The following is a 27,699-nucleotide window of genomic DNA, read 5'->3' on the forward strand; positions in this document are numbered from 1 at the left end:
CATGATTGTCATCGGGCCCACGAGTGCACTGATCATGGCGGCTTGTGGTGCCATCACGTTCCACTATCACCACCCGATACCAGTCCAAGTGATATGCAATTGCGATATATTTCTGCTGGAGCAATAGTGCCTTCCGCAATACGACCGCTCACACTTCTCAGCAGCCCTGTCAATGTGGCTCGTTGCCTCACCGCCGTCACCGCCATTGAAGTGTGATACTCGGTCCAGGCTTTAATAAGACACGCATCTACCAGTCGTTGTTTGCATCGAATCGGATGCGCATAAGGCCAAGACGAAGAGGGAGAGGAATCGTCCATCGAGATCTTCATCCCCACACATCAAGTACAAAGCGATGCTCGGATACCAATCGAGTCATCAAGTCCTCGGCCTCTTGAGGCTCAAGGCCGCCAACCTTGGCAAACATCTCGACAAAGCTTGCGCGGACACCGTTGCCCATGGCGGTGCTGCCGCAGAGCAAAATCTTGGCTTGGGTGTTTTGGATGAGGCTCCAGAGCTTTTGCGCCACGTTCTCGTTGTTCGCAATCACCGACTGCACGTACTGCTTCGTTGGGCCGTAGCGGGAGTATGCGCTCTCCAGATGAGTCAAGGCGCCAGACTGGAGATATCCGCGAAGCTCCTCGCCAAACAGCTCGTCCAGATCCGGGTTCCTGGAGCCGTAGATGAGAATCGCCTCGCCCAAGGCAGCGCCCTGTTGCTGGAGGGCCTGGCGCTCCTGCAAAAATGACCTCATTGGGGCGATTCCTGTTCGATTCACCTGAAGTTAGAGCGACACGCAGTACATTCACTCACGGGGACCCCGCCTTCTGCGTCCGCCTTTGCTCGCATCCCCGCCACAGCCCCTCGCAGATAAATACCTGTGCCGGAGCATATCATGACAATGGGCACACTGGGGCTTCCCGGGAGCTGGAACTCTGATCCATGTGGACGAATGTGTCCGAGAACCACTTGTCCAGGCTCAACCTGGGATAGGTACGTCGATCCAAGACCTTGGTATGTTACGGTGTTTCCTCGAGCATCCGTCAATTCCTCACGGAGCACTCCGACGCACAGCTGAAGCGAATCGCGGCTGACCAGTCGGCTCGAGGCGATGCTGTACAGCCTTGGCTTTTGCAGCGGAATGTTCTGTGAAGGGCATTTTCTGGAATAAGGGCACTGCTGGGTCTGAAGCCAAGCGTCCCTCTACAGAGAAGGCTCTGCTCACTTTTGACTTGGACAAGAGTGCCTCAAAGCCCATGAACCCTCTGCAAATGCTTGCGGGTTGCCGGGTCGCGGTGGCTTGCTCATGTCCGACTTACCTCCAAGAACTGGCTGAGCGGAATCCTCAGGCTCTTGTATTTCGCAATGAGCTGCACGATCGACACATGGTTCTTCATAATCTCCTCGGCATAGGCCTTCATGGACTCGGCGTCGGTTCCGCACAGCTTCAGCAGTGCCTGCTTCTCAGGCGGACATTCCGTACAGCCGGACAGGAACTTGATAAAGCTTCGGGACGGACTGGCACGAATATCGACCCCGGCACGCAAGGTGTTCATCAAAGAGACGGGGATGTCGAAGATTTGGAGATCCCTCTTGGTAACCGAGTACTTGTTAGACAGCTGAATGATCTCGTTGGCGCTGTGGCCGTCAAGGTCGAGACGCTCGATCAGCGCATTGATGTCGCAGTCGGGGTTGACAGGGAAGACGGCAAAGTGGTCGCCAGCCTGGTATTGGCACGCCTCGTTGCTTGGAATCTGGGTTCATCGGCGGAATCGAGCAGCGAGTGGGTGGAGGCGTAAGCGGATGCTCTCGCTCGATCATCCATGTGATGTGGAGATCTCGCGAGCACATTTGCTCCACAATCCGATAAATGAAGGCGATGGCATAGGTGCATGTCGTCGGCGGGACGAGGGCGGCTGGCGCAAAACGAACCCTACCTCAAGATCGAGATACCATGCTGCTTTGAGTGCCTCGGGATGGGTCAGCATGCGCTTCTCCTTGAGAATGTATTTGTGCATCTTGAGCGACTGGGATGCGGCCGGATTGGGCTTTGGCGTTGCTGCGTCGGTGTCGGGACCAAGCCAGGTTACCTCGATGCTGTTCGGCGCGGCCGATGTCTCAAGGACATCGCCCGTGGCCGTGGTCGAGACTTTGAAGTTGTAGGCAACGCGGCTCCAGAAGTGAGAGGTCCACTGGAGCATATCTCCATCAAAGTCACCGTCCTGACGATGCATGCGCCGATCATGGAGGAGCGTGCGACTGGTAAGCAGGCTGACCAACTTTGAGGGAGGCGCGAGTGTCGAGCACCCTCCCCCGCACCAAGCTGCGGCCGCTGTCGAGATGCGATTGCAAGGACCGCTCTGTCGCTTGGAGGTGTAGCTGCAGCGACAGATCGGCGGCTCGCCATGTATAGCTCGTTCTGAGCCGGATACAACATGCGTCTGCTTCGGGCCCATGTTTCACTTCATGCATTGAGAGAGCGTGTGTGTACGTACCACATCTCCGCAGCCACGCGGCAACAGCGAGGCGGCTCCGAGCTTGGACAGAGCGTTGTCGACGAGACCGGGGAAGGCTTGATAGGTCTTCCACTGTTTGTTTCCAACGCCATAAACTGCGTAGATGGAGCCGCTGAGCGGCGCTCCAGACTGTTTCGAAATCCACTGAGCAAACTTTTTGGCATTATCGGGAGGATGGCCTGTCAGGAACGAAAGCATTCGGGGCCAGATTGCGCGATGGTATTAATACCGCGAAAAGGATCCATATCCTCAGCCACATTCACAGAGACACAGGCAGCGATCGTGCTCCTGCAAAGGGAAAATGGCTCGTGCATACCGTTATACGTGGACGTTACAACAACGATGAACTTTGCGTCAAATAGCTTGCCGTTGGCGTAGTTGTCAAGGGTATCGACCGTCGTGTTGAAGCCAAGCTTGTTGGCGGCATCACCAAGGCCTCTGGCCACCTGTGAGAGCACTGGATATCAGCCGCCACCGACACCGATATCGAGAGACTGTATCCACCCACGAGCATTCTTCCCTCCCGCAGAAAACTCACATCTTCGCTGGTGCCCATATTGGTACCGTAGAGAACCAGGAGCTTGTCGACGGGAAGTAAGTCATTGCGTGGTGCCGCAAAAAGAACATCTGCTGACATGGTGAGCTTCTCCGGGGCCGTGGCGACTTGGCCTGAGGTCGAGGTCGTGTCGTTGGCTGACTTTGGCGCCACAGGGACAGGTTCCGGCTCCGCTGGAGGGAGCGGATCCGGAGACGAGAGTCGGAAGCGGATGCCATGGGGTCGCAGAGTCAGCTTGACGTGCATGGTGGGGTCAGCATCTTCGGCAAGGGAGAACTTGAAGTTGTGAACCAAATGAGCCAGCACAATGCGGGCCTCGATCAGGGCAAACTGCGAGCCGATGCACGCGCGGGCGCTGTGGTATCGATGTCGGTCGAAACATGAGCGTCAGTGTTGATTTCGGAGGTGGCCGTGGCGCATGGATATCAACCCAATGGCTGTACATACCCCAGTCCAAAGGGAATATACGAGTACTGAGGAAGCTTGGATTCGTTCACAGGCAAAAAGTTGTCGGGATTGAACTGTTCAGGATTTGGACCCCAGATAGAGGTGTTTCTGTGGGTAGCTATGCCATGGAAGAGGATGCCTGTGTTTTCTGGAGAGGGTACAGACAAATGTCAGTCGAGCGGGCGAAACTGGCAGGAAGCCGGCAGGCAGCTGGCACGAAGCCCGATCAGCCTTCAGCAGCAGATTTGATACGCACTCTTGACGGCATAAGGGCCAACAAAGGTGTCCTTGATGCAGGTTTTAGCAAAGGCTGAAAGAAGAAAGAATGATTGATTTTGGTAAGATGGGCCAACTCTGAGGCGCGAACACTGGCTGCAAGCGCTGTTGTGCCGTGAATTCATACCGGGGGCAGAAGGATAGAGACGCAGGGTCTCCTTCAGAACGGCTAATGTGTATTTGAGCTCGCTGACGTTCTTGTCATCAAGTGTGCCGTTTGTCTTGGAAAACACGGCTTCAACTTCTCGACGAACCTTGAGCTCGACATCGGGATGGGTGGCAAGCATATAGAGCGTCCAGGTAAGGAGACCCGAGGTGGTTTCATGCCCTGCACCCAAACGAGGACAAATGGAAGACAGCATGAGCAAGGGGCGCATCAAGAAAATGCAGGCTACGGATATGCAAGAGCTCACTGACCGGCAATCATGAAAGTGACGATTTGATAGCAGATGTTTTCGGGAGTAAGCTTCTCTCCGGTCTCGGGATCCTCAAGCTCCAGCATTCTCGAGCACATGTCCGAGTACTGCTCTGGGTGCTCTTGATGCAGCTTGATGACGTCGTTGACGGTTTGCTTGATGAACTGCGCGGCCTTGTCATCTTTGGATTTCGAATGGCCCCCAGTAACCCAGTCGATCTGCTCCACAATGCCGTTGAGGGGACCGGCCTTGACCTTCTCCATGGCGCTTTCGAACAGCGAAACCATGTTGGTAACCTGGTACAAAAATCGTGAGGAGCATCAGAGGCTGTCCGCTGAATGGGCTTACTTACAGCCAACGTTGCCATGGTGAAGCAGAATCGCCGCGACGGGAGAGCAACTCACAAACGGGTGCTCCTCTGCGTTCGAGATTGAGTCCAGCTTGTATGAAAAGCCAAAGAGAGACACGATATCCAAGGTGACTGAGGTACAATCGCGGATCGGTGTAAGTGCTGGATTGAGCCAAGAGCAGTGTGCTCGTCTCATCAGCGCGGGCAAGGGGAATTACCTTTGGACATCCAGTCAGACACATCGAAGGAGGTATTCGTGTCTTGGAAGCGTGTCTTGAAGGCTTTGACCAAGAGCAAGGTTTGCTCGTTCATCATGGGGATCGACGAGCTCAATGCCCTGACCGAAAAGGCGGGTAGAAGAATGCGATGGGCGCGGCCCCATTCGACATCGTGGTCGTTGGCAGTGAAGAGACCGTTGCCGGTGATGGGCTTGAGGTAGTGCAGCGCACCGTTGTTTGTGAGCTTGGAGAAGGCATCGTCCTGCCTCATGATGTCCTGGATCAGATACGGATCCGAGACGACAAGGACATTGCGGGCGCCGAACGAGAGCGGGAAAAAGTGGCCGTATTTCTGTGTCGTGTCCAGAAAACCCAAAAGCGCCCAAGTTTGGATGTTGGGCAATCCACAGGAGTTAGATACGTCGGCGTATTCAAAGATCTTCATATGCACCGACGGACTGCACGACGTATGCGACGCGAAACTCACCTGGACGAGCTCATAGATGGCGATCACTGGGATCGGCAGCAAGTCGAGAGTATTGCCTGGACGTACGGAGGCTATTGTTAGCGATGGTGGCGGCGGGGCATGCGCCGGTATACGCACGCTTGCATGTTGCGAGGTAAGTGTCGTGGGGCCCGTCCCAGTGGCATACCGATGAATGGCTTGGGAGGAGGGCCTGGGAAGACGGGGAAGCGTGGGACATATGTGTTAATGTTCCGCGTCGACGATCCTGAAAGAGTTTGCGGCTGCCGCAATAGGCTGGGACATGCTTCGTGATAGCAGATCATCCTACCTGGCGGAAGCGGCAGCCGGTTGCGAGCCGCAGCCGAGCTCGCAAACCATAGCTTGCTGGATCTCAGATCACGGATGGTCGTGGCCTGGTCGGGCAGCGACGAGAGAAGCAGCTGGGTGGACTCGACAGGGTGTGGGGTCAGGCGCGGATACTCGAGGCCAAAGTCGATGGAGATCTTTTGCAAGAGCGAGTTGAGATCATGGAAGGCCAGAACGGTGTTCTCGGAGCCCAGGACCGCACCACCGGCGGATGCCTCGTGTGGGAACGCGGGCGGAGAGCTGGCCTGGCCGCCGATGTTGACGAGGACAGACTGGCCAGGCGCACCGTTGTTGAAGATGGCGATGAGGAAAGGGACGGCAGGATCGGCCGACATGGCGAGCGCGAAGAGGGATGAGAGGGAGACCCACTGCAGCTGGCGAGGGATCGGAGTGCCGCTCCAAGAACGCGAGGCGGAAGACCGGCTTATGAACGGCGACATGGCGACTGCGGGCGAGTGGGTGCACGGCAACGCAAGACCGCCAAGCCGTCCGGATGCAGCGAGCGGGGGGCAAGACGCACGATGGGCCACGACGAAAGGCCCTGGCCAGGACCCCAACGATGCCGGGCACAGGATCAGCATGGAATAGAGGACCGGGCACGGGAAGAACGGTAGAATCCCGTGCCTGTCGTGGGAGGAAAAACGGGGACTCGGGCGGGTGCACAGATTGGGGCGCGGACGGCGAAAGCAGTGCTGAAAAATGGGGCCGGGAGAACGGCACATTCCAAAGCTTGCTCTAAAGCGATTCGGCCGTGCGGGCCGCCGAGATCCTCATCGCGATCGGGTGGATGTCGAGTGCATGTCGAGTGGATATCGAGTGCATGTCGAGTGGATATCGAGTGCATGGTGATGCGGGGCGGGACGGCACCTTGCTCGAGCTCCGATATGCCGTGCCCGACAAAGGGTCTCCCAGACTCGATATCGGCGATAGGATTCGGCCCAGTAATATCGAGGACCAAAAGCGCACCGTCGCCCTCCAGACGATCCCGATGACGACACTGCCTTCCCAGCCCTCGTGGTCGATATTCCCGCACTGTGCAAGTTGCCATACGCTGTGGGATCGAGACATCAATGTCTCACGGAACATGATCTCGGTATGCCAGTCGATCATCGCCACAGGAGATCGACCGGGTGTATTCAAGACCATGCTTCCCAAACCAACCAAAACAAAGAAATTGCCAACCAGGACGGGAAACAATCTCACGGCTTGCCCGCTGGGGCCTACAGTCAGTCAGCGGGGTTCAGACTTCTGAAGCCAGGAAGGAACTGTCCCGTTTCTTTCTGGACCGACTGCACCCTTCGGCAAAGTTCAGCCTCTTCCCTTTCTCCGTTTTATTTCGTCCCAAAACGAAATCGCCGTCGCTTGCATATGGGTGCTGAATACACCCATCCATCGCTGCTCAGCGATCCGATGCTGCAGTCCCAGCTGCGAGGCAACTGACCTGATTACATATGGATTTGCTCGATGCAGGCCATCGCTTACTACGCCGACACATGCGATAAGGACAGCGTCTCGTTTGCTCAGATACCAGCCGATGGACTGTTAGACTTTTGCTACGGTAGGCTCAGTCCAACGACCAGTTGGCGAGATGATCCTCACCTTCGCTCGTCGTCCTTGCCTTGCGGACCCCATTCTGCCGCTGATCCTGGGCTTGGCGGAAAGCCGGGACAGCCGCTGCGGTGCGCCAAACGGCGGTCTCTTGATCTCAACGGCGAGTGCCTGCAGCCCAACCTCTGCATCTCCCCATCCTCGGCGCTGCGTATCGGTGCTGGATCCTCATGTTGCATCGAGCACCACCAGCACCGAGCACCACCAGCACCGAGCACCATTGGCATCGAGCACCGCCCGCATCGAGTACCGCCCGCATCGAGCACCATCGGCATTGAGCACCGTCAGCATCGAGCACCGCGCCGAGGATCTGGACAGCCCCGGCCACCGCCACAGCTGGGGCAGTGGCGGCCTGTTCGCCATTCTCCGACCAAACCTTGTTGCGTTTCGTGTTGTTGACGAGGCCGTTGTCCGATGCAGACACTGTTTCGCCCATCTGCAACCGCCATTGACGCCCCGGCCCCGGCCTCGACCTCGACCTCGACCTCGACCTCGACCTCGACCTCGACCTCGACCTCGACCTCGACCTCGACCTCGACCTCGACCTCGACCTCGACCTTGGTGCCGGCAGTCACTCTGCGCTTTCCTCTGTCGCCGTCCCACGCACAATTGAGCCCAGGACCCTCGCGGCTTCCACACCGGCGTCACCTCCACCTCCACGCTGCCCGGCCTCATCGCCGCCCTTCTCCGTCTGGATCATCTGCGCCCTTTTCGACTCTTTCCGACTCTCGCACATCTTCCCAATAAGCGGCGCCTATGGGTGGATGGAAGAGGTGCGACGGCTCTTCACCGCTGGTCGGCTGTCGCTTCCGCCGGCTGGGCAAGCGTGCTAATGCATCTCCCTTCTCGCCTCGAACCGGACGGGCCGGGCTCATGCAGATTCGAGCTCACAAAGTCCAGCGACCCAAGCTCGTCGGTGAAAGAGCGGCTGCTCTCCAGTATGGCCTGGGCCACTCTCAAATGGACACAGCGACTGGTTTATCCAAACGACTATCGCACATTCCAGTCATTTGCCGTCCAGACCGATACCGCGCTTCCGCTGACCAGCGCCAGCAGCTCGGCCGTAAGTTCTTATCACCACCTGTCATCGCCCGAGTCCTAGTCCAGGTCGTTTGGGTGGTGTCCAATGGCCCGCAGCTCGATAGCCAGTGCCAGAGTCTGGGACAGGCGCCTTTCGCTGGTCTGTAGCTCTGAGCACCCAACTGTCTGCCGACTTTCGCCAACCCAAATCTCGGCTAACTTGCTCGTGATCCTGCCTGACCCCTCCATGGACTGAATATGCCGACATGGCCCTCAATGGAATGACGCCGCCGCCTCTCCTCGAGCCAGTACATGACCACCATCATGATTGGGTAAGGCGGCGCTGTGTGGCGGCAAGCTCGGGACGGATGCTGGCACGATTGTTTTCCTTGGGTTATGTGCTTGCCAGCCGCCAAGTACTGATTTTGCCGTGGACCTGATTATCCTCATTGCTGCGAGCTGCAGAACCCTGCAGACCCCCTTCGTGGTGCAAATCGACACAGGTTCCTCCGATCTTTGGGTGGAGGGAACCGAGTGCACTGCCTGCCACGGCCCACACCACTACAACGTGAGCCAAAGCCGGTCAGCATACCTCGACGGCACGCCCAACCTGCTCACCTACGGAGACGGCTCATTCGTTGGATATCTCGTCAAGGACAACGTATCGTTTGGCGGCCTGTCGATCAAGCAGCAATACTTTACGAATGTGGTTGATGCCGACAACAGCGAGGCTGCAACGTTCTCCATCCTGAAGTACGATGGGCTGATGGGCTTGGCCCTCAATAATCTGACCCAATGTAAGCAGTGCGTCCCTCCCACAGCGGCGCCTGCTGTCCTGCTGTCCTGCTGTCCTGCTGTCCTGCTGTCCTGCTGTCCTGTTGTCCTGCTGTATTGTCATCATGCAGAGCGCTCGGTTAACGCACGCTGATACTGTCCACTGCCGGTGACGTCAGCCACTGCCGTGGTTGACCCTGGCGGTGTCTCCACCAAGAATACTGTTATTCAATCGCTTGTCAAACAAGGCTCCCTCTCGAGTCCGGTCTTTACTGTGTTCCTGAATCCACAAGGGAGCACATTCAGCCCTTCTCACCAAGGCGAGCTGACCATTGGCATAACCGATGCCTCCAAGTATCGTGGCTCGCTGAGCTGGCTCGATGTTGATGTCATTCCATACATCAGCCCAGAAAAGTTTCACTGGGCACTAAGCGTCACGTCGTTGCAAGCCGGGGGCACCATCTTAGATCTGAGCGTCACTCCCACCTATGCGATAGTTGATTGCGGTATGTGTCTCTGATGCAGCCTTGTGGCCTTGACAATGTCTCTTGGTCCTCGTCATCGAGTCAGTCGGTCGCTCATCCGTCCTGCCATCCAGGCACCACCCTCATCCACGTCGATAGCAACACCCTCAACAACACCATCATACCCAGCTTGGGGGTGAACTCCACATTCCGCAGCTCATGGAACCTCTGGATGGTCGACTGCGTCGCTGCATGGCGGTCAGCCCCGCCGCTGATATTCTATTTGAAGGGATTGCCCTTTCCTCTGGCACCAAGCGACTACATCCTGCCTGCCAGTGCCGACAACCGCACATGCTATGTTGGGATCACCTCGAGTACGTGTGAGCAGGCATCGCAATGGGGGCCAGTCAGGATTGTTTTGCAACGCCCGTATCTTATCCATGCGCGCATGCATGCATTGATCATTTACTCACCTGCTCACTACATCGCTCGTGGTCCATGTCTCCAGGCGATACCGTGCCGACGTGGCTCCTCGGTGATGTCTTTCTCTATCGCTGGTACTCTGCCTTTGATGTCCAGCTTGGCAGGGTCGGTCTGGCCCAGTCTGTCGCTCCTCCAACTCCACTAAACCAGTCGTGGACAGCAGGCTCAGTTTCGGGCAGCACTCGCGCGGAGTGGTCTGCCCATCATCTCCTGTTGGCATCGATATTGTATCTATTAGCTTGGTGGGCTTCCTAGGCTGCTACAGCTTGTTCAGAACGAAACGGGACGGGATCCCAGGGCTTTTTTTTTGCATCAACCACTCTGTTGCTGGTTTGGGGGGGGGGATACAGTTTTGATATACAATCTGCATTCAACTCTGACGGACAGAGTGGCTCTCAGTGTCAAGAGGGTCGAGGCGAACGAGTCGCTCGGTGTGTGTTCCGGGCCATGGGCATCTCTGGAACTACCCAGAGTACCTGGCGAATATGAGCCTCCGTGGTCTCGGTGGACATTCCTTCCATTGCTTCTGCAAGGCAGTTCACGAGGCCTTCCCAGGCAGCCACAATGTCGGTCTCGCCAAACCGAGGCGGAGCTCCGTTCTCTGGTTGTCACCCCAGCCAGCCAGAGCCAGCCAACCTCGGCTCGATCTGCTCCAGCACAATCTGCTCCAGCTCTGCTCCGCGGCTATCATGCATGAACAATCGATCCGCACCGTCGTCGTCACCGGCGCCTCCGGCCTTCTTGGCCGCGCTGTTATGGCGGCTCTCCAGGAACAGCAGCAGCGCCTTGGAATCCGAGGTAAGCGAGCCGGCTGTCAGCTTTGCAACAGACAGACCGAAACGCACTCTCAGCCCAATGACGGAGGGTGCGCGCGCACTAATCGCTTCTGGAACCATCGCAGTGATTGGAACGGCCTTCTCCCGCTCCACCGGCGATCTTGTGAAGGTGAGACGGTTGCCGATCGCTGTGGTGGCAGCACGCCCACTCAGGCTCCTTCTCTTCATCGGTTTGGGCAAACCGTCCACTCGCCCGTCTGAAACGCTCTGGCTCCAACGCACAGCTCGATCTCACCGATGTTGCAGAAACTGAGCGCTTTCTCTTCGAGCTCAAGCCATCAGGTGCGGCCTGGCCACGATCGATGGGCATTCAGCATCTGAACTACATCGACCGTCTTGCTGGCTTGGGAGGAGGGAGGGAACTCGGAATCGTTCAGCGATTTGCCTACACACTTCGCATCTGTCTCTCTATCCGCAGTCAGTACTCTGCGTCCGTTTCTTAACCTATTTTCTTTTTTGGGGGGGGGTTGGCGGTGTGCAGCCATCATCCATTGTGCAGCCGAGCGCCGACCTGATGTCGCCGAGCGAGATAGAGACGGCGTCCTCCGCTTGAACGTCGAGACCTCAGGAGCCCTGGCCCGCATTGCCAAAGACATCAACGCCTGGCTATTGTACATATCCACCGATTATGTCTTTGATGGCACACAGCCTCCATATGAAGTAACGGCGACGCCCAACCCTCTCAACTTTTACGGTCTGTTGCGCATGTTTCGTCCGGTGGCAGCATGCAAGCGACTTGCATCGCTTTTGAGCCGAACTCGTGCTGATTGATGGATCCATCATCAGGGCTCTCCAAGCAGCAAGGCGAGGTCGCTGTCGCTGCCGCCAACTCGGATGCTGCCATTCTTCGTGTGCCGGTCCTGTAAGTACTCTGGGGATGGCGGATGCAAACCCTGGCTTTGGCTCTTTGGCTCTTTGGCCCTTTGGCTCTTCACTCGTCATTCCTGAAATCGACTCTCCTATCGTCCCGCCCCTTGCCCGTTCGCCGCGGTGTATTCGTTGGCCGTGCAGCTACGGACACACCCACTACTTTGCCGAGTCTGCCGTCAACATCCTCTTGGATCTTGTCATCTCGTCCAAGCCTGCGAAGATGGACCATGTCCAAGCCCGCTTCCCCACCAATGTGGCCGATGTGGCCAATGTCATTCTGCAGATGCTGGGTGAGTCCGCTGCTCGATCGTATGCCGTCATTGTGGGTTGACCCCAGCGATGTGGGCGACGAGTTTACTTTTGTTGATGTCTCCTCTGTCGCTCTGTCGCTCTGTCGCTGTGAATGCAGAGCGAGTGCAGGACAAGGACCGAGCTCCGCGAGGCATATACCACTTCAGCGCCTCTGAACAAATGTCCAAATACGACATGTGCGGTGAGTTCTTGGGCGACCCTGAGGCAGCGTGCAAGCCGACTGCAGCGGCTTGTCCATCCAACAAACTCTTCGGCTCCACGAACAGGCGTCCATGTTCTCACCGATACCCACTTGAACTTTGATCTCTGATCTAGTCCGTCTGGGGACCATTCACGGCACGGACGTCGGCCACATCACCCCGGTGACTGTCCTTCCGCCTGGTGAGGCTGTGGCAACCCGTCCGCTCAACGCACAGCTGTCCAACTCCAAGCTGATCCAGGAGGGTTTCGACATCAGCCATGTCAAGTACGATGACTGGTGGAAGACTCACTTGAACCACGAGCTCGCGGTCAACCAAAGACAATAGAGTGGTCCAATATGCGGTATTATGGAGCTATGTGGTCGATATGAACCGAATGAGTCCACGAGCAGCAAACGAGAACTGTTTGTCCAGAACGAAACGGGACACCCTGTTCTGGTCCTGAATACACTCCATTCATCATCATCCACCCACTGGGAAGCTACGAAAGTTCCGCAGGCTTCACGCCTCCGATGCCAGAGAAATGGGACACTGTCCTGTTTCTCCCCGGACAAGCTGTATTGATGGCCCATGCTGGAGCAGTAGCGGCCGAATGAAAACGGCCGAGTCATAGGCATTCCTGTCGTTCCCAGCCCGATTATGACGGCATCGCAGTGCAGAGGCGCGGCGGGCCAGAGTGCCATGGATGCCTTTGGCAGTAATGAATGAAGATGTATTGGGGATACAGAGGGGTAAAGCAACCGAGAAAATTGTCGAAATTGGGACCAGAACTCGGAGAAAGGGGGAGGGAGGGAAGGAGAGTGAGTGATTTGGCGTGCTTCCTCCATGCTCCTATCGTTAAATATCGCGACGGCAGAGGCTGGGAGATCGAGAGCCCGACGTCCCAATAATGAAGGCGATTTGGAGCTTGGCGGCGGATCCCACAACCGACCGAACGCTGACCAACAGAGTCACAGATAGTTTTGGACGCTTGTGGACCGGGTGCGGCTCGCCCGATCGCTGGACTGGCTTCGCTCATCGGTCCACAGTTCAGCTCGATGGCCGGGATGGAACCGAGGTGGAGAGCACGGTTGTATCAAATGCGACCTCGCGGACACCCTCTGTCCTTTGATAGGCTCGGATGCGGGCCAGCGAAGCTGCCAGGGGATCGTTCCATGCCTGCGGGAAGAGACATGCCGATTTCAAAGTTGAGATGCGAGTCTCATGGGCGATGAGCAGCAGCGCCCGGCGAAAAAGAAATGCCAAGCCCAGTCTGCTGAACGACCGGCCTTCAGCGACAGAATCGGGTTGAGACGGCTCCTGGAAGGTCGTTTCTCTGGCTGACTGTTCGTCTCTTGGGATGAGTGATCAGCAAAGTCTCGCGTACCTGGACTGTGATGTAGTATTGGTGGGCCATGTTGCGGATGGGGACAAAGATGCGGTCGAACTCTTCCTTGCGCTCCGACTGCTCGGCTTGCTGCTTCTGCAGCATCAGGTTGTCCCTGAAGCGCATGTTGCGGTGGGATGTTGGCGCGATGACGAGAACCGATGCCAAGGGCAGCCGCCTGGATGCAAGCGGGCAAGGCGAGGCGAGAAGGCAGCCGGGGTGGGGGCATGTGCGGCTGGCCACAAAAGGAAACTGGCGCTGGCGGAGCAAGCCGAAGGTCGTTGGAGTGCCGCCAGGGAACGAGGGTGCATTGCTGTGGATGCTGGAGTATGGTCGAGCATCCCAGTTTGGGCTTCAACCCACGGAAGCCGCAGAATAGTGTCTTTATTTTTGTAACGGTGGTAGTGGTGGTAGTGGTGGTAGTGGTGGTAGTGGTGGTAGTGGTGGTAGTGGTGGTAGTGGTGGTAGTGGTGGTAGTGGTGGTAGTGGTATTGGCGTAAGGCGGACGCCGGCTGCTCGGAGGTCCATATGCTTTCTGTTGGTGGATGTTCAGGTCAACGTCTCGGCGTATGCAATGTCGGTGACGGTTGTCCAGCCTTCGCGGCTGAATCCATCACGAGACCACCTAGGATCGAGCGGCAACAAGTAGAGACGGTAATTTACGTGACCACAGGGTTGCCCATCCCCCAGCGGATCCCAGCGATGTCGTTAGTACAGGGCAGACAGTTGAGCACAGGAAACCCTGAGAGCAGCCTCACACGCAGAAGCATCTCGGTCGATACGGACGCCCGGTACAATCAACATACAGTTCCAAGAGCTTGTCGCCATCCCCGCGGGAGGCTTCGGGGAGAAGTGTCTCGATGACAGTGTATATGTACGGCGGCTTTTGTTCTCTCGGATCACCTGCGGTTTCATGAGGGTACATGGACGAATTGAGCTCAGCGACGCTACAGCAGGTTTGACAAAGAGGTTCGACTTGCCAATGTCGATTCAAGCACATGATAGTGCATAGGTCCCCATCACAGTCCAACCTGGTGTTTCGGGCTTGATGAAATCAAACTCGCAGTCAGGGTTGCGTTGATGTCGCATCTCGATTTCGCCTTCCTATCGAGGGGATGTGGGTGTGGCAGGTCGGCGTGCGCCGCCGTCAGTTGGGAAACAGCTACGATCTAATCTGTGCAAGGTAACAGTCGCGATTCGAGCGGCACCACACCAGGAATGTGCGCGGCAATGATCCGGTCAGGCTAAAGAGGAGCACTCCCCCTCCCCACGACTATACAGCAGCGTCGCATGCAAACCTTTCGAAAAATCAAACAAGTTGTCTTGGATTTGCAAAAGTACTTGTAGGGCTGACGCGCAATCTTGTTGTTGACATATTTTTTGATCCAGGCAAAGTTCTCGACATACCGGAATCCCCACGATTGACATATCCGCAGGATTACGGGGGTGAACTCCTTTTCGACCCAAACAAATATAAAGCCCACTTTGATGATCGAGGGTATGTCTATCGAGCACTGGAGGTGGGGCGGGAGCATAGGGCTCGCTGATCAGGACCTGTCTGAGGGTGCTCTGTACCTCATGGTCGAGTAGACTGTCGATTCAGGGCGGTCGCAGCGACCGATACCGCCTACATAAGCAGCGATCGCTCACTGCAGCATGCAGATACTTACGAGCTGCTCAGGAGTGACCTTTCCCTTTTCCCCCCCACGCTTCAACGTGAGGGGGGGATCCATGTGGACTGCTTGAAAGGAGTTCCCGAGGCTCTTGAGGTCCATATTCAAGATATCAGCTTCAAGGTGCCTGTATCCACAGAGTGTTGTTAATGCAAGATGCGGCAGTGCTGCTGATCGGAACTGAGGAACAACGGAGTGAATGGCATGCGAGTATGGATATATTCATCGGGAAAGATGAGAACCCGGTGGGTCTAGCGACGGACCTAGACCTGCATAGTGGTTGCTGCGAATGCTCGAAAGGCTCAATGGTCTTGAGCCATGCGCGGGAAACTGGCGCCGCCGGAATACGGATGTAGGTCGGCAGTGTGGGGTCGATGGTTCTGCAAAGCGCAAGCATATCGCGCACGAGAGATGGAGTTATCGCTCAGAGCTTACAAGAGAGGCATATATACAACTGCCCGAGCATTTCCTGGAGCTGCCCAAAGGCTAACGAATAGCCTTGGCGCTCTCGACAGTCTCGGCTGGAGCTGTACTTACGGAGGTGGTTTCTTAGCAATGTACACGGTCGCAGTTCGCTCCTGGATCTCGTTTGCAAGCGATCTGTAACGGTTGATCATGATTTCCCGGTCAATCGTTTTCTTTTCCTTGGGCTTTGGAGGGAGCGCCAATTCTGCAATGGTGATGATGTCGACCGGAGAGGGCGGGCCACCCGTGGACTCGGATGACGGAGGAAGGGAGACTGGCGAGGCCAAATCAACACAGACAGAGATCGGGGCCGCGGGCTGTGATACAGGGGGTGGTGTGGGAGGCACTGCGTCTGCAAGGAGGCACGGCCCGTATGAAGTGCAACTTGTCACATGTGTCGGCCCCGGTTTCAGGGACGGCTTTGCTGATGCTAATGTCGCTGCGGTAGTTTGAGCAGTGGGCCTTGTAACCGAGAGAGTCAAGGTTGGTATCGACTCAGACTCAGCCACTTGTGTTTGAATTGTCGACAGGGATTTTGCCCCCGGCTCCGGTCTTGACATTGGTCTCTGTGCCATCGCAGGCGACTCGGGCTGAGAGCTGGGTTTGGAAGCCGTATCCACTCTCTGTGTTGCTCGAGACTTGCTGATGCGATTGACCTCCCGTTTTCGTTTTTTGGATCCAGAGGGGGTCGGATCTTTGCCGCGTATCAATTCGCTGGGCACATCTTGGGCTACAAAAGATTGAGGGGACGGCGGCAATGGCTCTACAGCTTGGAGCAGGTGGAGCGATCTATCAGAGCCAGAGAGCGAGTCGAACTGTTGTCGAGGCGACAGTCGCTCAGCAGGGAGGGCTTTGGTGTCAATGGTCGTTCTGGTAATTACGATCGAAGGTGGATCGTCCGCCTCAATGGACTCCAGAGGAGATGCACAATCGAATAAGCTCAAATCCATTGCGCTCGGGAGATCACGACCGGTTGGAGAGAGAGTTCTCATCTCCATTGCCGTCGATGGTGGATATGCGCTACACAACCGACCAAACTCGGTGTCGAGAGGAATGTTGAGCTGATAGTCGGAGAAATCTTCAAACTGGACCCCAAAGAGAGCAACAGGTTCACTATCGGCCAGAATCGCCTCCGTGATATCTCGAAATGAGTCCATTGGTGCACCCATAGAGGCCGCCTGAGCCGTGTCCCGACTTGGGGCGGAACTTGGCTGTTCTTGAGTAGCTGAAAGCGGCGCCGGGGACAGGGACAGCCCAATCGACAGCGGTGGCGACGGCGACGGCGAGCGGGATGGCTCGGGCGGAGGCCGTTCTCGAGCAATGTCGCTATCCCACACGTCGTCGTCCACAACTTGATAGTCGCTGGATCAGGGAGGATATGGATGGACGCCAGGCTTGAGAGTGAGTATCGCCACCAGGAAATAGGACGGTATACCTAAAGTACGACGACACGAGATCAGCAGACGCAAGTGCAAATACAACTCGAAAACCTACTTGGGTTCCTCTTCAACCGAGTTGGTGTCATCCTGGGGATGATTTTGAAGCCAGACCTCTTCATCTTCGAACGGATTCGATGTGAGCGCCGATTGAAGACTGAAGACAGAGGTTCGTTTGAAAAGCTCCTCCAACTGTTGCTGTGATAAAATCGGCTCGATTTCTTGGGCAGCCGACTAAGGCGATCAATTGCATGGAGACATACGGGTGTCTGAGAAACACACGACATGTACATTGCTTTGCGAGGGCGGTGGAAGCGTTTCGGAGTGACACCGAGAGCGGCTCAGCAGTCGATGCCGGCCGCCGTCAAAGCAGCAGCGGCATCTGGACGGGTTACCTCGCGGGGCTGACTGGATGATGGATGTTCTGAAACGACCTCTGTCGGCGTCTTGCGCTTGGATCTGGGTTTTTTCTGGGTTGGCTGCACTTGCAGTTGTGTTTGCTGCTCCCGCTGGACCTCCATCTGTAGGCGATCGAGCTCCTCAAACTTCTTCATGATGGCCTCGACAGACTCGTTGTCCTCGGCATAACCGACATACCATGCGGAGCTGGTGGTTCAGGTGCAGGGGCCAGTGAGTGAGGAAGCGTAGAGCCGTCTGAGAAGCGACATGGGTGCCTGGCGGTGCGAAGCGATGCAGGACCACTGGCAGCAGATGTCCGTGGCAGGGATAGCATTGCCGCAAGGCGGGCGAGATCGACAAACCTGACATTGGGGGCCGAACGGGACTTGCGGGCCCGAGAGGACCTGCGGGACATGGGAGGAAGACCGGATCGCAGAAGCCGGCAGGCCGGTCGCGGGGTTCGGCACCGACTGGAGCAGCGATCAGAGGGAGGAAAGCGAAGAATCCATTTGCCCAAAGAGGCAAGTGCGGCTGGATCCGGCTCGAGTGGGTGGCTCGAGTTTGTGGCTCGAGTGTGTGGCTCGAGTGTCTGGCTCGAGTGCGCGTGCCTGGATTGAGTGTGAGTTGCGCGATGACTCGGGTGGCGTGCTTGCCTCTGGAGAGCGTTTTTGGGGCGGCAGCCAACAAGGAGATAGTTCTGGGCACCGCCCGAGACCGCGCAGTGCAAGTGCAAGCGCAAGTGCAAGTGCAAGTGCCGTTCGGCGGAGGCAGCCGCGAGCGAAACAGGGCGAGTGCGGGCGAGGGAAGGGCCAAGAGGTAGATGCAGAGACCGGCTGCGGTGGTGTCGGGCTCGACGACTCGCCCCAACACATCCAACACATCCAACACATCCAACACATCCAACACATCCAATACACTCGGTGCAATGGCGCACGCGCTGGGCGACAAAACACTCGGTCTTGTGGCACCCGCCATTGTCCAAGCACGGGCCGGCGGTCTTGCCACCTCACTCTCGCTCTCGCTCTCGCTGTCGCCTCGCTCGCTCTCTCATGTACTGTGTGTGCTGTCTCGCGTGCTGTCTTGGAGTGCTGTGCTGCCCCTCGCTCGACCTCCCGCGAGATGCGTCTCCTGTATGGCGATCACTTTTTTTTTTGATCGCTGTTTCCATAAATTCTCACACATCCCCCTTCCCTCGCTCTCCCTTCCTCGCCAATCGACCGACCACAACTGGGCTGGTTGCTGGGTTGCTGTCTGCTGTCCGCTGCCTCTTGTCCGTTGCGTTCTTGCTTCGCTTGCTCCACCCGCCTGCTCCTTTGATCCGATCGCCGCCAGAATGGATTCAGGACTCCGCCAGCGCCCTGCTGTCTCCAGCACCAAGCCCGTTGCTGCCTCGGCCGCCGCTTCCAAGAAGCGCACCGTGCCCTCGGCCCCCTACTCCCTCAACCATGAGACCCCAAAGTTCACCCTCAAGGACGTCCGCGATTGCATCCCCCCGCATTTGTTCAAGCGCTCGCTCGCAAAGTCCTTTGCCACGCTTGCCCACGATCTGATCATCCAGGCCATTCTCTGGTATGGCGCCACCTACATTGACCATCTCCCCCATCCCTTCAACTGGATCATGTGGCCTGTCTTCTGGGTTTGCCAAGGCGTCGTCTGGACTGGCGTCTGGGTTATTGCTCACGGTAAGCTTTGTGTATGCAGATCGTGCCCGATCGCCGAGCATCCGAGAAGGGACCGGAGTAGAGACGCTGGACGGGCCATAGCGAGGGGAGAGCTACTACTCGCACGACTGCGTGTCTGCTTGATCGTTGTCGCTTGGACGCGCAGCGTTGTTGATCCTGATAGTCGGAATCGACTGCCGCCCGCTGCACGTTCTCACCGACCATGAGCTTTTCTGGGCTTTAGAATGTGGCCACCAGGCTTTCTCTGACTACGCCTGGGTCAACAACCTCGTCGGCTGGGTCCTCCACTCGGCTCTGCTTGTCCCCTACTTTTCATGGAAGATTACCCACTCGGTATGCCACATTGTCGCTTGCTTGGGGCCGCTGTGCATGACTGGTTTTAAATCTCAGAACTAGATTCGCCAGCTCGATACTGTTGCTTCCGCCCGTACTTCCCTCCGGTGGCTTCGGTCACTTTGCGCAACAGCTAGCTCCCGGCATGGATACGCCGCTTCTGGCCTCTCCTCCGACCCGCTCCAGCTCTCGTTCCTGCTCTCGTTCCTGCTCTCACCGCCTCCACACTCGATTCTTCTACCAGAAACACCACAAGGCCACCTGCCACCTGACCAAGGACCAGGTCTTTGTGCCCTACACCCGCAGCCAGTTTAATCTTCCTCCTCCTCCTGCCAATGTCGATACGCTTGAGGAAGAGTCGATCATGGATGACATTCCGATCTTGAACGTGTTCCGCGCATTGAAATACCTCTTTATCGGCTGGCCTGCCTACCTGCTTTTCAACGCCTCCGGCCAGCAGTACAAAACCTGGACCTCGCACTTCCGCCCCAACTCGCCCATCTTCGAGCCCAAGCAGTGGCTGCTGATTGTGTACTCCGACATTGGCTTTGCTCTCACCGTGATTGCCCTGATTGTCGCTGGCCAGCACTTTGGCTCTATCGCGGTCTTCAAATACTACGTCCTCCCCTATCTCGGTGTCAACTTCTGGCTGGTCTTTATTACCTTCCTGCAACACACCGACTCCAAGGTTCCTCACTACGACGACGACGAGTTCACCTTCCTGCTGGGTGCCCTTGCCACCGTTGACCGCGACTATGGCGTCCTGAACTATTTCCACCACCACATGTAGGGAATCGCTGTCACTGTCACTGTCGCTGTTGCTGTTGCTGTTGCTGTTGCTGCATGGCGACCAGTCCGCGCCCCGCAGCAACGCAGAGCCCCATCACGACCCCAACACTGACCCTCCACCGCTCTCCCCCACCTTGGTTCATGCATGTGATTTTCCTGTTATCCCATATCCGCGCCGGTGTCACTTTGCAACAGCGCCGACACCCACGTCGTCCACCACCTGTTCTCGACTATGCCTCACTACAACGGTAAGAGCAAACGTGTCGGCCCCACTAGCTGCATTCTGTGCTGTGCTAATGACCAAATGCTTGTGCTTGTTCAACGTGGTACAGCCGTCGAGGCCACCGAGCATGTGAAAAAGTTCCTCGGAAAGTATTATCTCTACGACGACACCAACATCTTCCTTGCGATGTACCGCTCCGTTCGGGACTGCAAGTTTGTTGAGGACACTGGTATGGAACACGAGCGATGGCGACGCCTGCAACACGGTGAAATGTCGTTGGGCCGCGTGCGGTTTAGGCTCTGCGGGATGGCGAGGGTGGGGATGAGGGCGAGGGTGTATTCGTGGGCAGGATGGGACGGGTGAATGACAGAGGATGCAACCTTTGTGCTTCGTGGTCGCCAGACCGCCAGCCTGGACCTGGAGGACTGGTCCGATCCCTCCCATCGCTTTGTTACCCAGCAATATCACATGGCGCCCGACCTTTTACTACACCTGCACCGCTCTGATATCCACGATTTGTTTTCACACACTCAGGCCGAGTCCGATACTATAAGAACTAGAATCGGTCCCTGTCGGTCGGCGATAGCTTAGCGCCGCCAAAGTTGACGGGAACGCACGCGCTAATCCTGGCGCTTTGCATGCATCTCCACTTCCGGCCAGCTGTGTGATCTGACTGCGGCCGCCACCTAATGCATTTTGCTTGCCTCAGTCAACTTCAATACATTAATGTCAAGGAAGCCACCTCGAACATGGGTTACGGCTTCATAAGCGATGGTATTTGTGGTGATGATACCGACACTATGGTCTGCGACGCAGCTGGACCCGCCGACAAGCCAGCCGATGCGGATTGTTATATGCGTCCCTTCCTTGGTGGGCAGGTGAAGAGGAAAATGACTGTCGGGCCCCTGGGAGCGCCGATGGATGCCCGTCAATCCGCACAAGCCGTCCGTGGGCTGAAAAGTCCCATCTCAAAATAAACTGCCTAAACTCACGTAAGGCTCAAGAGTCTGCGTGGAGCATGAGCCCTTTGACAGGCGCAATAGAGTTGGCTTGCAGGCAACCGCAGGCAAGGTGCGTGGGGAGGATGCATGCGCGGGAACTTGCCGTCTGCCCGCGGATGGGGGAGAGCCGAACAGAGCAAGTAGGAGTGCTGGCGGAGCTAAATGTTGGTGAGGACAGACGCGAGAGAAGACGGAATGTTGTCGATGACAGACGCCCGACGGGAACGGAAAGGCAAGCAGGCTGAACAACTTGTGTGAACCAGCATTCGAGCGCGATCACGGCGGTATAGCCAGCGGCAGTGCCGATAGCGACCATGACGGTTGGCCACGGATATGCGAGCCTATCGAAACATGCGCTTGGTGGCCCATGGGTTGATGGGGGTAGTGCTGAGAACACTTATTGCAGATAGTTGCCTCTGTGGATTCTTGTCACAGAGGCACTTGCCATCTGTGAAGGGATACAGCATGTTAGAAAGACCACGGAACCACATTTCCTGGACTGACTCCTCAGGGACAGTCAAGTTGGCTGCTTCGGATTGTGGTGTGTGTCAAGTGGGTACAGCGAGCACCAGCGAGCCGCTGCAGACGGATTCGCTGCAGGTCAATGCAAGGGACGACGCCTTGGCGGGTGAGGCATAGGGATTCTGTTCCCTGTCTTCATCCGAGTCCCACACAGCAATGCGAGCGCTGATCGACGGCATGCAGCCAAGGCCGGCGAAAGTCGTGTGCATTATCGGACGGCTATGTCATCGGGCCGCGAAACAGGGCCCTGGGAAGGATCAGGAATCCGGGCGGCTCGCTGAGCCCACTGCCGCCAGCCAATGGGCAGGCGCGGCAGCACGTGATGTGGGGTTGGACCACTCAGCGCAGCGGGCGATGCTGCGCGTGGTGCCAGCATCGCATGGGGAGAAGACGCGCGGGCGGTGCACAGGCGGCCTCGGACGGCGGCATGAGTCACCCGCAGTCAGGATGGTGATGTGTGATTGCGCAAGGTGATGCGGCGACGCGGCGACACGGCCAGTTTAGGCGGGACGCGTGGCTGCGGCCGCTGTCGAAGTGGGGGCTTGGGCCGACAGAAACTGCGGCGTGGCCAGTGCCACAGCTGCAAACGATGGCGCGCAAGTCTGTGTCGACAGGGACTGTGGGATGTCGCGTCTGCCACGCGCAGTCCGGTCTGTCCCCGCCGCGGGGTTGGCCCACAGCCCCCGTTCCATCGGCTCCGTCTGCGCTGTCCAATCCCGCCCTGGCCGTTCTGGCGACTTTTTTTTTTTTTTTTTGGAGATGGGGTATATATCCGGCTGTCCATCGGCCATCCTTCGCTGGGTCGCATCCGTCCAGCTTGCTCTCGTCTCCTCCCAGGTCGCATCTACATCCTCCCTCATCACACCTGTCTAAAGCGCCAGCCATGTCCACCATTCCTCCAACCGAAGACCCAAACGAGGATATCGTTGGTGGAGCCGCCAAGCAACTGCGGTATCGCAACAAAAATGAAATGCACTGGCGAGTCATCAAGGAGAGTGCTCCCTACGGCCTGGCTACGACCGCCACTGCCTTGGGACTCTCGGCCTTTGCCCAGAAGCGGTGGCCCTTCTACCAACGATTGACCCTGCCCATCAAGGTATGTCCGTGTTTCTGGATCCATGGTGCGCACTCGGGTTGGCTCGTTGGATTGGATTCGTGCGGCTTGCTTGGATTCGTTGGCCATCTGGGCCAAGGTTTCGGATAACCGTGCGCATTCGAGTTTGCTGTGGCGACCCGGAATCCCTCCGCTTGTCCAACACCGTTGGCGATGATCTTAGCTTGGTCATCAAGAGCATCTTGCCCTTTCCGCTCATATTCGCATCCTCACCCACATCTAAACACTCTCATCCTCCACCCCATCGCCAGGTGTCTCTCGTATTGGCCTCCACAATCGCCGGATTTTTCACTGCCAGTGATGTCGTTGCTATGCGTGTCGATCGAGAGTTTGCTCAGCAGTTCTCGGTTGTCCACGAAAGCGAAATCGAGCCTCTTACCTCAAGCGATCAGATCAACTTCACAAGCGCTGAAGGGCTGAAAAATGCCTTCATCCAGTATCGCTACAAGTTTGTTGGTAAGAATCCTATGAACCACATTCATTTCTGCAACGGTGCTGTCCGGAATTTGTCGGCCAATCGTCACCCACGGCTGACCCGAGCCCTTGGCTTTCAACACTGCCGACACTGACCCTGCAACTTTGTTTTGTCTGTCTTGAAGCCGGCCTCTGGGCCACTTCGATGGTAGCCGCCCTCGGCTACAACTACCGACGAACAGATATCACCCAGGCCCAGAAAGTCATTAACGCCCGTATGACTGCCCAGCTGTTGGCCATTGCGGGTGTCATGGGTGTCGCAGGTGTATCAACCCTTGTCGACGTCAAGCCTGTTGCTGTTGTCGGTGAGTTTCGAGTTGAATTTGTTGTGCTGCTCATGATGCTTGGTTGGCCGTTGATCATCCCATGATTTGCACTCACCATCGATTGCTTTGCAGATCCCTACTACGAACGTATTGTCAATGGCGAGGCGGTTAAAACCACTGCTTAGCAAGGACCTCGTCGTTTCCGTGGACCATATGCCCTCTTCCTTCTATCAAGCAGCGCCAGCCAACACTGGGGGAGTGCAGAACGGCAGTCTGTATTTGAAAGAGATCGAGATCATCGAATCTCACCATGCTTTGTAAATTATTAGAGCCCCTGAGCCTGGCTTTTATCCTTCGGGCAGGCCGCTCACGTCAGCTTGTCCTTGGCGATTTCCCCCTCCCACCTCGCGATTTGTGCCAACTTGAACTGGGGAGCAAGGATCATGATGGACTCTTGAGTAGTCACGCCACCCACGATATGTTGCATTCTTCGATCATCATCCGGTCGAAATACACTTGAAGCGATATCATCAGAGAAGCAAATACGACTTTCGCAGACCGTTGGGATGGTCAAACCGCTGGTTCGCAACATGTATGTCATTCGCAACGCCAATTCCTGAGTTGTTGAGTCACAGTTACGGTCAGGTCAAGAGCTTATTCATAGTACGTAATGATGGACCTGCTGGGGTGAGGCCGTTTCGAGGTAGATGGAGGCAGATGGAGACAGCTGCAGATACTTTATACATTGGCAAACGGGGCACCACCCGCTTCGTGAACATGGTGTAGGATGAGCTTGCGTCAAGCAGAACCACATGCAACTCAACAGATCACCTCCGAGTAAAGACCACTGGTCGCTCTCCGATCTCCACAATCGACCTGCACTGCTCAAAGTACCGAGCAATCCGCTACGTCTTGGGGCTGGATGCATAGTCCTTTTTTGACGCCACGACGCATTGCCAGCGATGCATGGTGCTCTTGGAAACACTGAATATGGCCAGGGCCACCTCGGATCCTAGGCGGGGAAGGATCCGTCTGAGGCAGCTGCAAGCTCGACACTACTATCCCAGGACGCTGTGATTTGCCGATACATGAATACGTACCCATCGCCCGTCGTGTCCAAACATCATCCTCGGCCTGCGTCAAGTTGCCACCATCTTCAGTTGTCCAAGAGCGCCATCTATCTGGTACCTGGACACTGGTAACCCACACCTCCCCCAACAGGGAGGTGGCGACGGTCGGACAGATATGTGGAGCAGGCACATCTATTCCGCGATGCAGAGGTCGGGCACCGTCGACCTTTAAACCAGCACATCTCGTTTCGTCCGTTTGTTGGCACTGCTGACAATTTGAGTGGCCGCGAGACAAAGTGAGGGAAATGTTGTTGTCGGGCCAACTCGGTCTGTATCGAGCCAACTCGTTCTACCACGGGCTGGCAGAGACACAAAATCGTCGGCAGCGCATTTGGTTGAGCCAATAACCCGCATAGACACGACCCATAATCTGGAAGTGCGGGAAGCGAACCTCCCGCTGGAAGACAGGCTCGCCCATGACAATGCCTGAGAAGTGTAGAAGCTTGGGGTCGTTGAGATAACGGTAGATCGTGTCGACTCGAACAAGCGTGGGTTTGTCGCCAACATTCGCCCAGATATGATCGCCAAGGAACAGAACCTCGCCACCAATCCGAGCGACCTCAAAGAATTGGATCGAGTTCCGAAGTGCGCAAGTCTTGTGTGGGAGATGGGTCGCAGCCAGCCGGGACTCGGTTGTTTTCAGCGACAGCAAAAACTTGATGAGAATCGGATCCAATGGCGCCGTCGTTTCAGCGAGTTCCAGCGATTTGAGGTCGACGGAGTCGAGGAACGTATATCCGCCAAACGGCGGAACGTAGGCGCACGGGCAGAGGCACATTTCGGGGAGTCGCAGCTGATCCAGGTTCAGACCATTGAGCCGAACATCGTAGGTTATGAATGAAGCTTGAACGATTCCGTCAAAGATCTGGGGAGTCTGGACTTGGACGACAGCTTTACCTAAATCTTCGGCAACTCGTGAGGCTGGGTTCGATGACTTGATCACCAAGGGGGTCGACCAAACATTGTGGTGTGGCCCCTGATCGTGGACTCTATAGATTATCGCTGGCCAATATATTGGGACGCCGTTGAAATCGCTGGGGTCGACACGAATGCATGACCTGATATCGAGAGCTTCAAACTCCAGCGGGTGATGCTTGTTTAACTGAAGGAACACTGAGACGAACACGACCTCTCCTCTCCGGAAGACTGGGTGCGAGGAAATGGGACTCGACATGCGAGCGTGCCCAGTAAATAGGACAGCGGCTGTGGATGATTTGGATTCAGCGGCGTGGTCAAGCGATCGGAGGAGCAGAGACCACAGGAAAGAGTCGCAAATAGCCGTCTGAAGGATGGATCCAACAATGGTGCTAGAAATATGAGAACAGAGCTGAATCCATCAAGCGCAGGGCGTGACAGCGGGTGCCTTTGAGGGTGACCTTGGATTTGAGATGGGCGATCCGAGAGACGCACTGGGCCAGACCGATCAAGCCAAAGGTCAGCCGATCATTCAGCCAAAGGAAGAAGGCTGCCGGTTGGACACGGTGTGGATGGGGGGCGTGGTGTTGGCAAGACGGCAAAGCACGGTGTTCAGGCTACAAGATCTCGGCAATCCCCTATTGCCATCCATCAACCCACCCCGGTCCGAGCATAGATGTTGAAGGAGTCTGAGATCTGACACAACAGAGAAGCTGATCGCTGGCTCTTCACATGGTTCGACAGGATTCAGAGGACAGCGCCAAGACCGGCCATGCCCAGCCCCCAGAAATGTGGAGAGTTGCTCTGGTTGTGCTCCTCCATTCGCTGCCGACCGGTCTCTCATATCTCCCTCGAATTATCTCGCACTCATGCAGACGTGTTATCCAATAACATTATCAAGAGATAAAATTGCAAGTCCAACGTGCATGGATGGGACTGAAACTGCAACGGAACGTGCTACGGAGCGCAGCACGGAGGGCTGGAAAAGCTTCCAGCGCCAAGCTGTGCTGCGTCCCACCGGTTTGCCTTCCGCAGGCGCCCGCCGTGATGCCCGCCATTGCAGATAAAAGCTGCTGGGTTTTGGCCCTCAATAAACCAGCAGGGACACAACGCCGTTCAAACCAGTTTTGTAACGAACGGGCAAAGAAGAGAGTATAACCCAGCTGTCGAGGCAACGGGATGACGGGCAACGGGACAACGGGGTAACGGGGTAACGGGGCAACGAGGTGTTAGAGTCCGAAGGGGACTCAACAGCAAAAGAGAAAGTGAGCTCGAAGTGAGCTCAGGGAAAGCAAAGGAAAGGTCCGAAGTGGACTCGGAGAGAGCGAGGGAAGCAAAGATCCGTTCAAGATAAGACCAGTCTCGAAATGAGACGTGAGGAACACTCAGAGAATAAAGTAGAAGGCACTTTATTTAGTCCTATTTTGAACGCTGAGGTTCGACTACACATCGCGGGGGTCAGGCTATTGATACACAAGTCAGGCCTTGGCAGCGAAGGGCGGCCAAGGGAGGGAAAAGTGGGCGATCGAGCGTGTCATGAACCATGACTTGTGCGGGTGTGCAAAGACTGACCCTGGCCGCCAACCGATACTGATTGGATGGTGAGCCTTGCTGTGCTCGAGGAAATCAAGATGCACAGCCCCTGTCTGGACGCACCAACTCTCCAGGCCGAGCATTCTCCGCGGAGCCTTCTTGGCAGTATTGCCCCTTTCTAGATGTTTGTCAGCACAGGCCACC

General features: G+C 56.5%; 7 protein-coding genes across 7 annotated transcripts; 4 read left to right on the top strand and 3 right to left on the bottom strand.

Annotated features, from left to right (window-relative positions):
- Positions 1-89: 89 nt before the first annotated feature.
- Positions 90-6,165, bottom strand: BJ171DRAFT_509461 (cytochrome P450). Its single transcript, XM_053111395.1, has 16 exons — positions 5,570-6,165; positions 5,429-5,452; positions 5,263-5,318; positions 4,776-5,127; positions 4,613-4,689; positions 4,210-4,504; positions 3,920-4,120; positions 3,773-3,826; positions 3,517-3,664; positions 3,052-3,424; positions 2,830-2,959; positions 2,493-2,692; positions 1,935-2,219; positions 1,317-1,751; positions 876-1,143; positions 90-762 (listed from the first exon to the last, which is right to left on the bottom strand). Exons 1-16 carry the CDS (start codon positions 6,045-6,047, stop codon positions 326-328), a joined length of 3,813 nt encoding a protein of 1,270 aa, XP_052965818.1. The 5' UTR covers positions 6,048-6,165; the 3' UTR covers positions 90-325.
- A 1,516-nt stretch (positions 6,166-7,681) lies between these two features.
- On the top strand, positions 7,682-10,337 carry BJ171DRAFT_509463 (aspartic peptidase domain-containing protein). Its single transcript, XM_053111396.1, has 7 exons — positions 7,682-7,988; positions 8,095-8,278; positions 8,545-8,567; positions 8,701-9,032; positions 9,189-9,515; positions 9,608-9,847; positions 9,982-10,337. Exons 1-7 carry the CDS (start codon positions 7,972-7,974, stop codon positions 10,209-10,211), a joined length of 1,353 nt encoding a protein of 450 aa, XP_052965819.1. The 5' UTR covers positions 7,682-7,971; the 3' UTR covers positions 10,212-10,337.
- Positions 10,338-10,559: 222 nt separating this feature from the next.
- Positions 10,560-12,727, top strand: BJ171DRAFT_509466 (uncharacterized protein). Its single transcript, XM_053111397.1, has 8 exons — positions 10,560-10,754; positions 10,858-10,901; positions 11,017-11,074; positions 11,274-11,486; positions 11,579-11,654; positions 11,804-11,952; positions 12,072-12,155; positions 12,290-12,727. Exons 1-8 carry the CDS (start codon positions 10,646-10,648, stop codon positions 12,499-12,501), a joined length of 945 nt encoding a protein of 314 aa, XP_052965820.1. The 5' UTR covers positions 10,560-10,645; the 3' UTR covers positions 12,502-12,727.
- A 1,217-nt stretch (positions 12,728-13,944) lies between these two features.
- On the bottom strand, positions 13,945-17,985 carry BJ171DRAFT_568837 (uncharacterized protein). The gene is made up of 10 exons (XM_053113536.1): positions 17,876-17,985; positions 17,510-17,720; positions 17,173-17,348; positions 15,751-17,040; positions 15,477-15,593; positions 15,211-15,340; positions 14,839-15,054; positions 14,572-14,644; positions 14,347-14,443; positions 13,945-14,165 (listed from the first exon to the last, which is right to left on the bottom strand). Exons 1-10 carry the CDS (start codon positions 17,926-17,928, stop codon positions 14,090-14,092), a joined length of 2,439 nt encoding a protein of 812 aa, XP_052965821.1. The 5' UTR covers positions 17,929-17,985; the 3' UTR covers positions 13,945-14,089.
- A 729-nt stretch (positions 17,986-18,714) lies between these two features.
- BJ171DRAFT_509473 (fatty acid desaturase-domain-containing protein) lies at positions 18,715-21,533 on the top strand. Its single transcript, XM_053111398.1, has 6 exons — positions 18,715-19,195; positions 19,419-19,528; positions 19,773-20,314; positions 20,513-20,565; positions 20,650-20,769; positions 21,075-21,533. The coding sequence occupies exons 1-6, from the start codon at positions 18,847-18,849 to the stop codon at positions 21,098-21,100; spliced, it is 1,200 nt and encodes a 399-aa protein (XP_052965822.1). The 5' UTR covers positions 18,715-18,846; the 3' UTR covers positions 21,101-21,533.
- A 1,331-nt stretch (positions 21,534-22,864) lies between these two features.
- Positions 22,865-24,193, top strand: BJ171DRAFT_139694 (uncharacterized protein). Its single transcript, XM_053105711.1, has 4 exons — positions 22,865-23,159; positions 23,429-23,633; positions 23,777-23,956; positions 24,050-24,193. The coding sequence occupies exons 1-4, from the start codon at positions 22,947-22,949 to the stop codon at positions 24,100-24,102; spliced, it is 651 nt and encodes a 216-aa protein (XP_052965823.1). The 5' UTR covers positions 22,865-22,946; the 3' UTR covers positions 24,103-24,193.
- Positions 24,194-25,179: 986 nt separating this feature from the next.
- On the bottom strand, positions 25,180-26,487 carry BJ171DRAFT_139690 (uncharacterized protein). Its single transcript, XM_053105710.1, has one exon. The coding sequence runs from the start codon at positions 26,219-26,221 to the stop codon at positions 25,337-25,339; it is 885 nt and encodes a 294-aa protein (XP_052965824.1). The 5' UTR covers positions 26,222-26,487; the 3' UTR covers positions 25,180-25,336.
- Between the last annotated feature and the right edge of the window lie 1,212 nt (positions 26,488-27,699).

This window comes from Polychytrium aggregatum (genome assembly GCF_025602895.1).
Source record: "Polychytrium aggregatum strain JEL109 chromosome Unknown BJ171scaffold_23, whole genome shotgun sequence".
Lineage (NCBI taxonomy): Eukaryota > Fungi > Chytridiomycota > Chytridiomycetes > Polychytriales > Polychytrium > Polychytrium aggregatum.

Bases quoted from the DNA above. Each gene is read 5' to 3' on its own strand.
- BJ171DRAFT_509461 (XM_053111395.1), bottom strand. From the start codon at position 6,047: ATGTCGCCGTTCATAAGCCGGTCTTCCGCCTCGCGTTCTTGGAGCGGC. The intron at 4,121-4,209 runs GTCAGTGAGCTC...GTTTGGGTGCAG, and splicing joins CGTCACTTTCATGATTGCCG to GGCATGAAACCACCTCGGGT. The intron at 2,960-3,051 runs GTGAGTTTTCTG...GTGCTCTCACAG, and splicing joins ATATGGGCACCAGCGAAGAT to GTGGCCAGAGGCCTTGGTGA.
- BJ171DRAFT_509463 (XM_053111396.1), top strand. The intron at 8,568-8,700 runs GTAAGGCGGCGC...TGCGAGCTGCAG, and splicing joins ATGACCACCATCATGATTGG to AACCCTGCAGACCCCCTTCG. The intron at 9,848-9,981 runs GTACGTGTGAGC...CCATGTCTCCAG, and splicing joins CTATGTTGGGATCACCTCGA to GCGATACCGTGCCGACGTGG.
- BJ171DRAFT_509466 (XM_053111397.1), top strand. From the start codon at position 10,646: ATGCATGAACAATCGATCCGCACCGTCGTCGTCACCGGCGCCTCCGGC. The intron at 10,902-11,016 runs GTGAGACGGTTG...TCCAACGCACAG, and splicing joins CCACCGGCGATCTTGTGAAG to CTCGATCTCACCGATGTTGC. The intron at 11,075-11,273 runs GTGCGGCCTGGC...GGCGGTGTGCAG, and splicing joins CTTCGAGCTCAAGCCATCAG to CCATCATCCATTGTGCAGCC.
- BJ171DRAFT_568837 (XM_053113536.1), bottom strand. From the start codon at position 17,928: ATGTCCCGCAGGTCCTCTCGGGCCCGCAAGTCCCGTTCGGCCCCCAAT. The intron at 17,721-17,875 runs GTTTGTCGATCT...CTGAACCACCAG, and splicing joins CGTTCGGCCCCCAATGTCAG to CTCCGCATGGTATGTCGGTT. The intron at 14,166-14,346 runs GTATGTTGATTG...GCTCGATCCTAG, and splicing joins GGCGACAAGCTCTTGGAACT to GTGGTCTCGTGATGGATTCA.
- BJ171DRAFT_509473 (XM_053111398.1), top strand. From the start codon at position 18,847: ATGGATTCAGGACTCCGCCAGCGCCCTGCTGTCTCCAGCACCAAGCCC. The intron at 19,529-19,772 runs GTATGCCACATT...TTCTTCTACCAG, and splicing joins CATGGAAGATTACCCACTCG to AAACACCACAAGGCCACCTG. The intron at 20,770-21,074 runs GTATGGAACACG...TCACACACTCAG, and splicing joins CAAGTTTGTTGAGGACACTG to GCCGAGTCCGATACTATAAG.
- BJ171DRAFT_139694 (XM_053105711.1), top strand. From the start codon at position 22,947: ATGTCCACCATTCCTCCAACCGAAGACCCAAACGAGGATATCGTTGGT. The intron at 23,160-23,428 runs GTATGTCCGTGT...CCCCATCGCCAG, and splicing joins GATTGACCCTGCCCATCAAG to GTGTCTCTCGTATTGGCCTC. The intron at 23,634-23,776 runs GTAAGAATCCTA...TCTGTCTTGAAG, and splicing joins GTATCGCTACAAGTTTGTTG to CCGGCCTCTGGGCCACTTCG.
- BJ171DRAFT_139690 (XM_053105710.1), bottom strand. From the start codon at position 26,221: ATGTCGAGTCCCATTTCCTCGCACCCAGTCTTCCGGAGAGGAGAGGTC.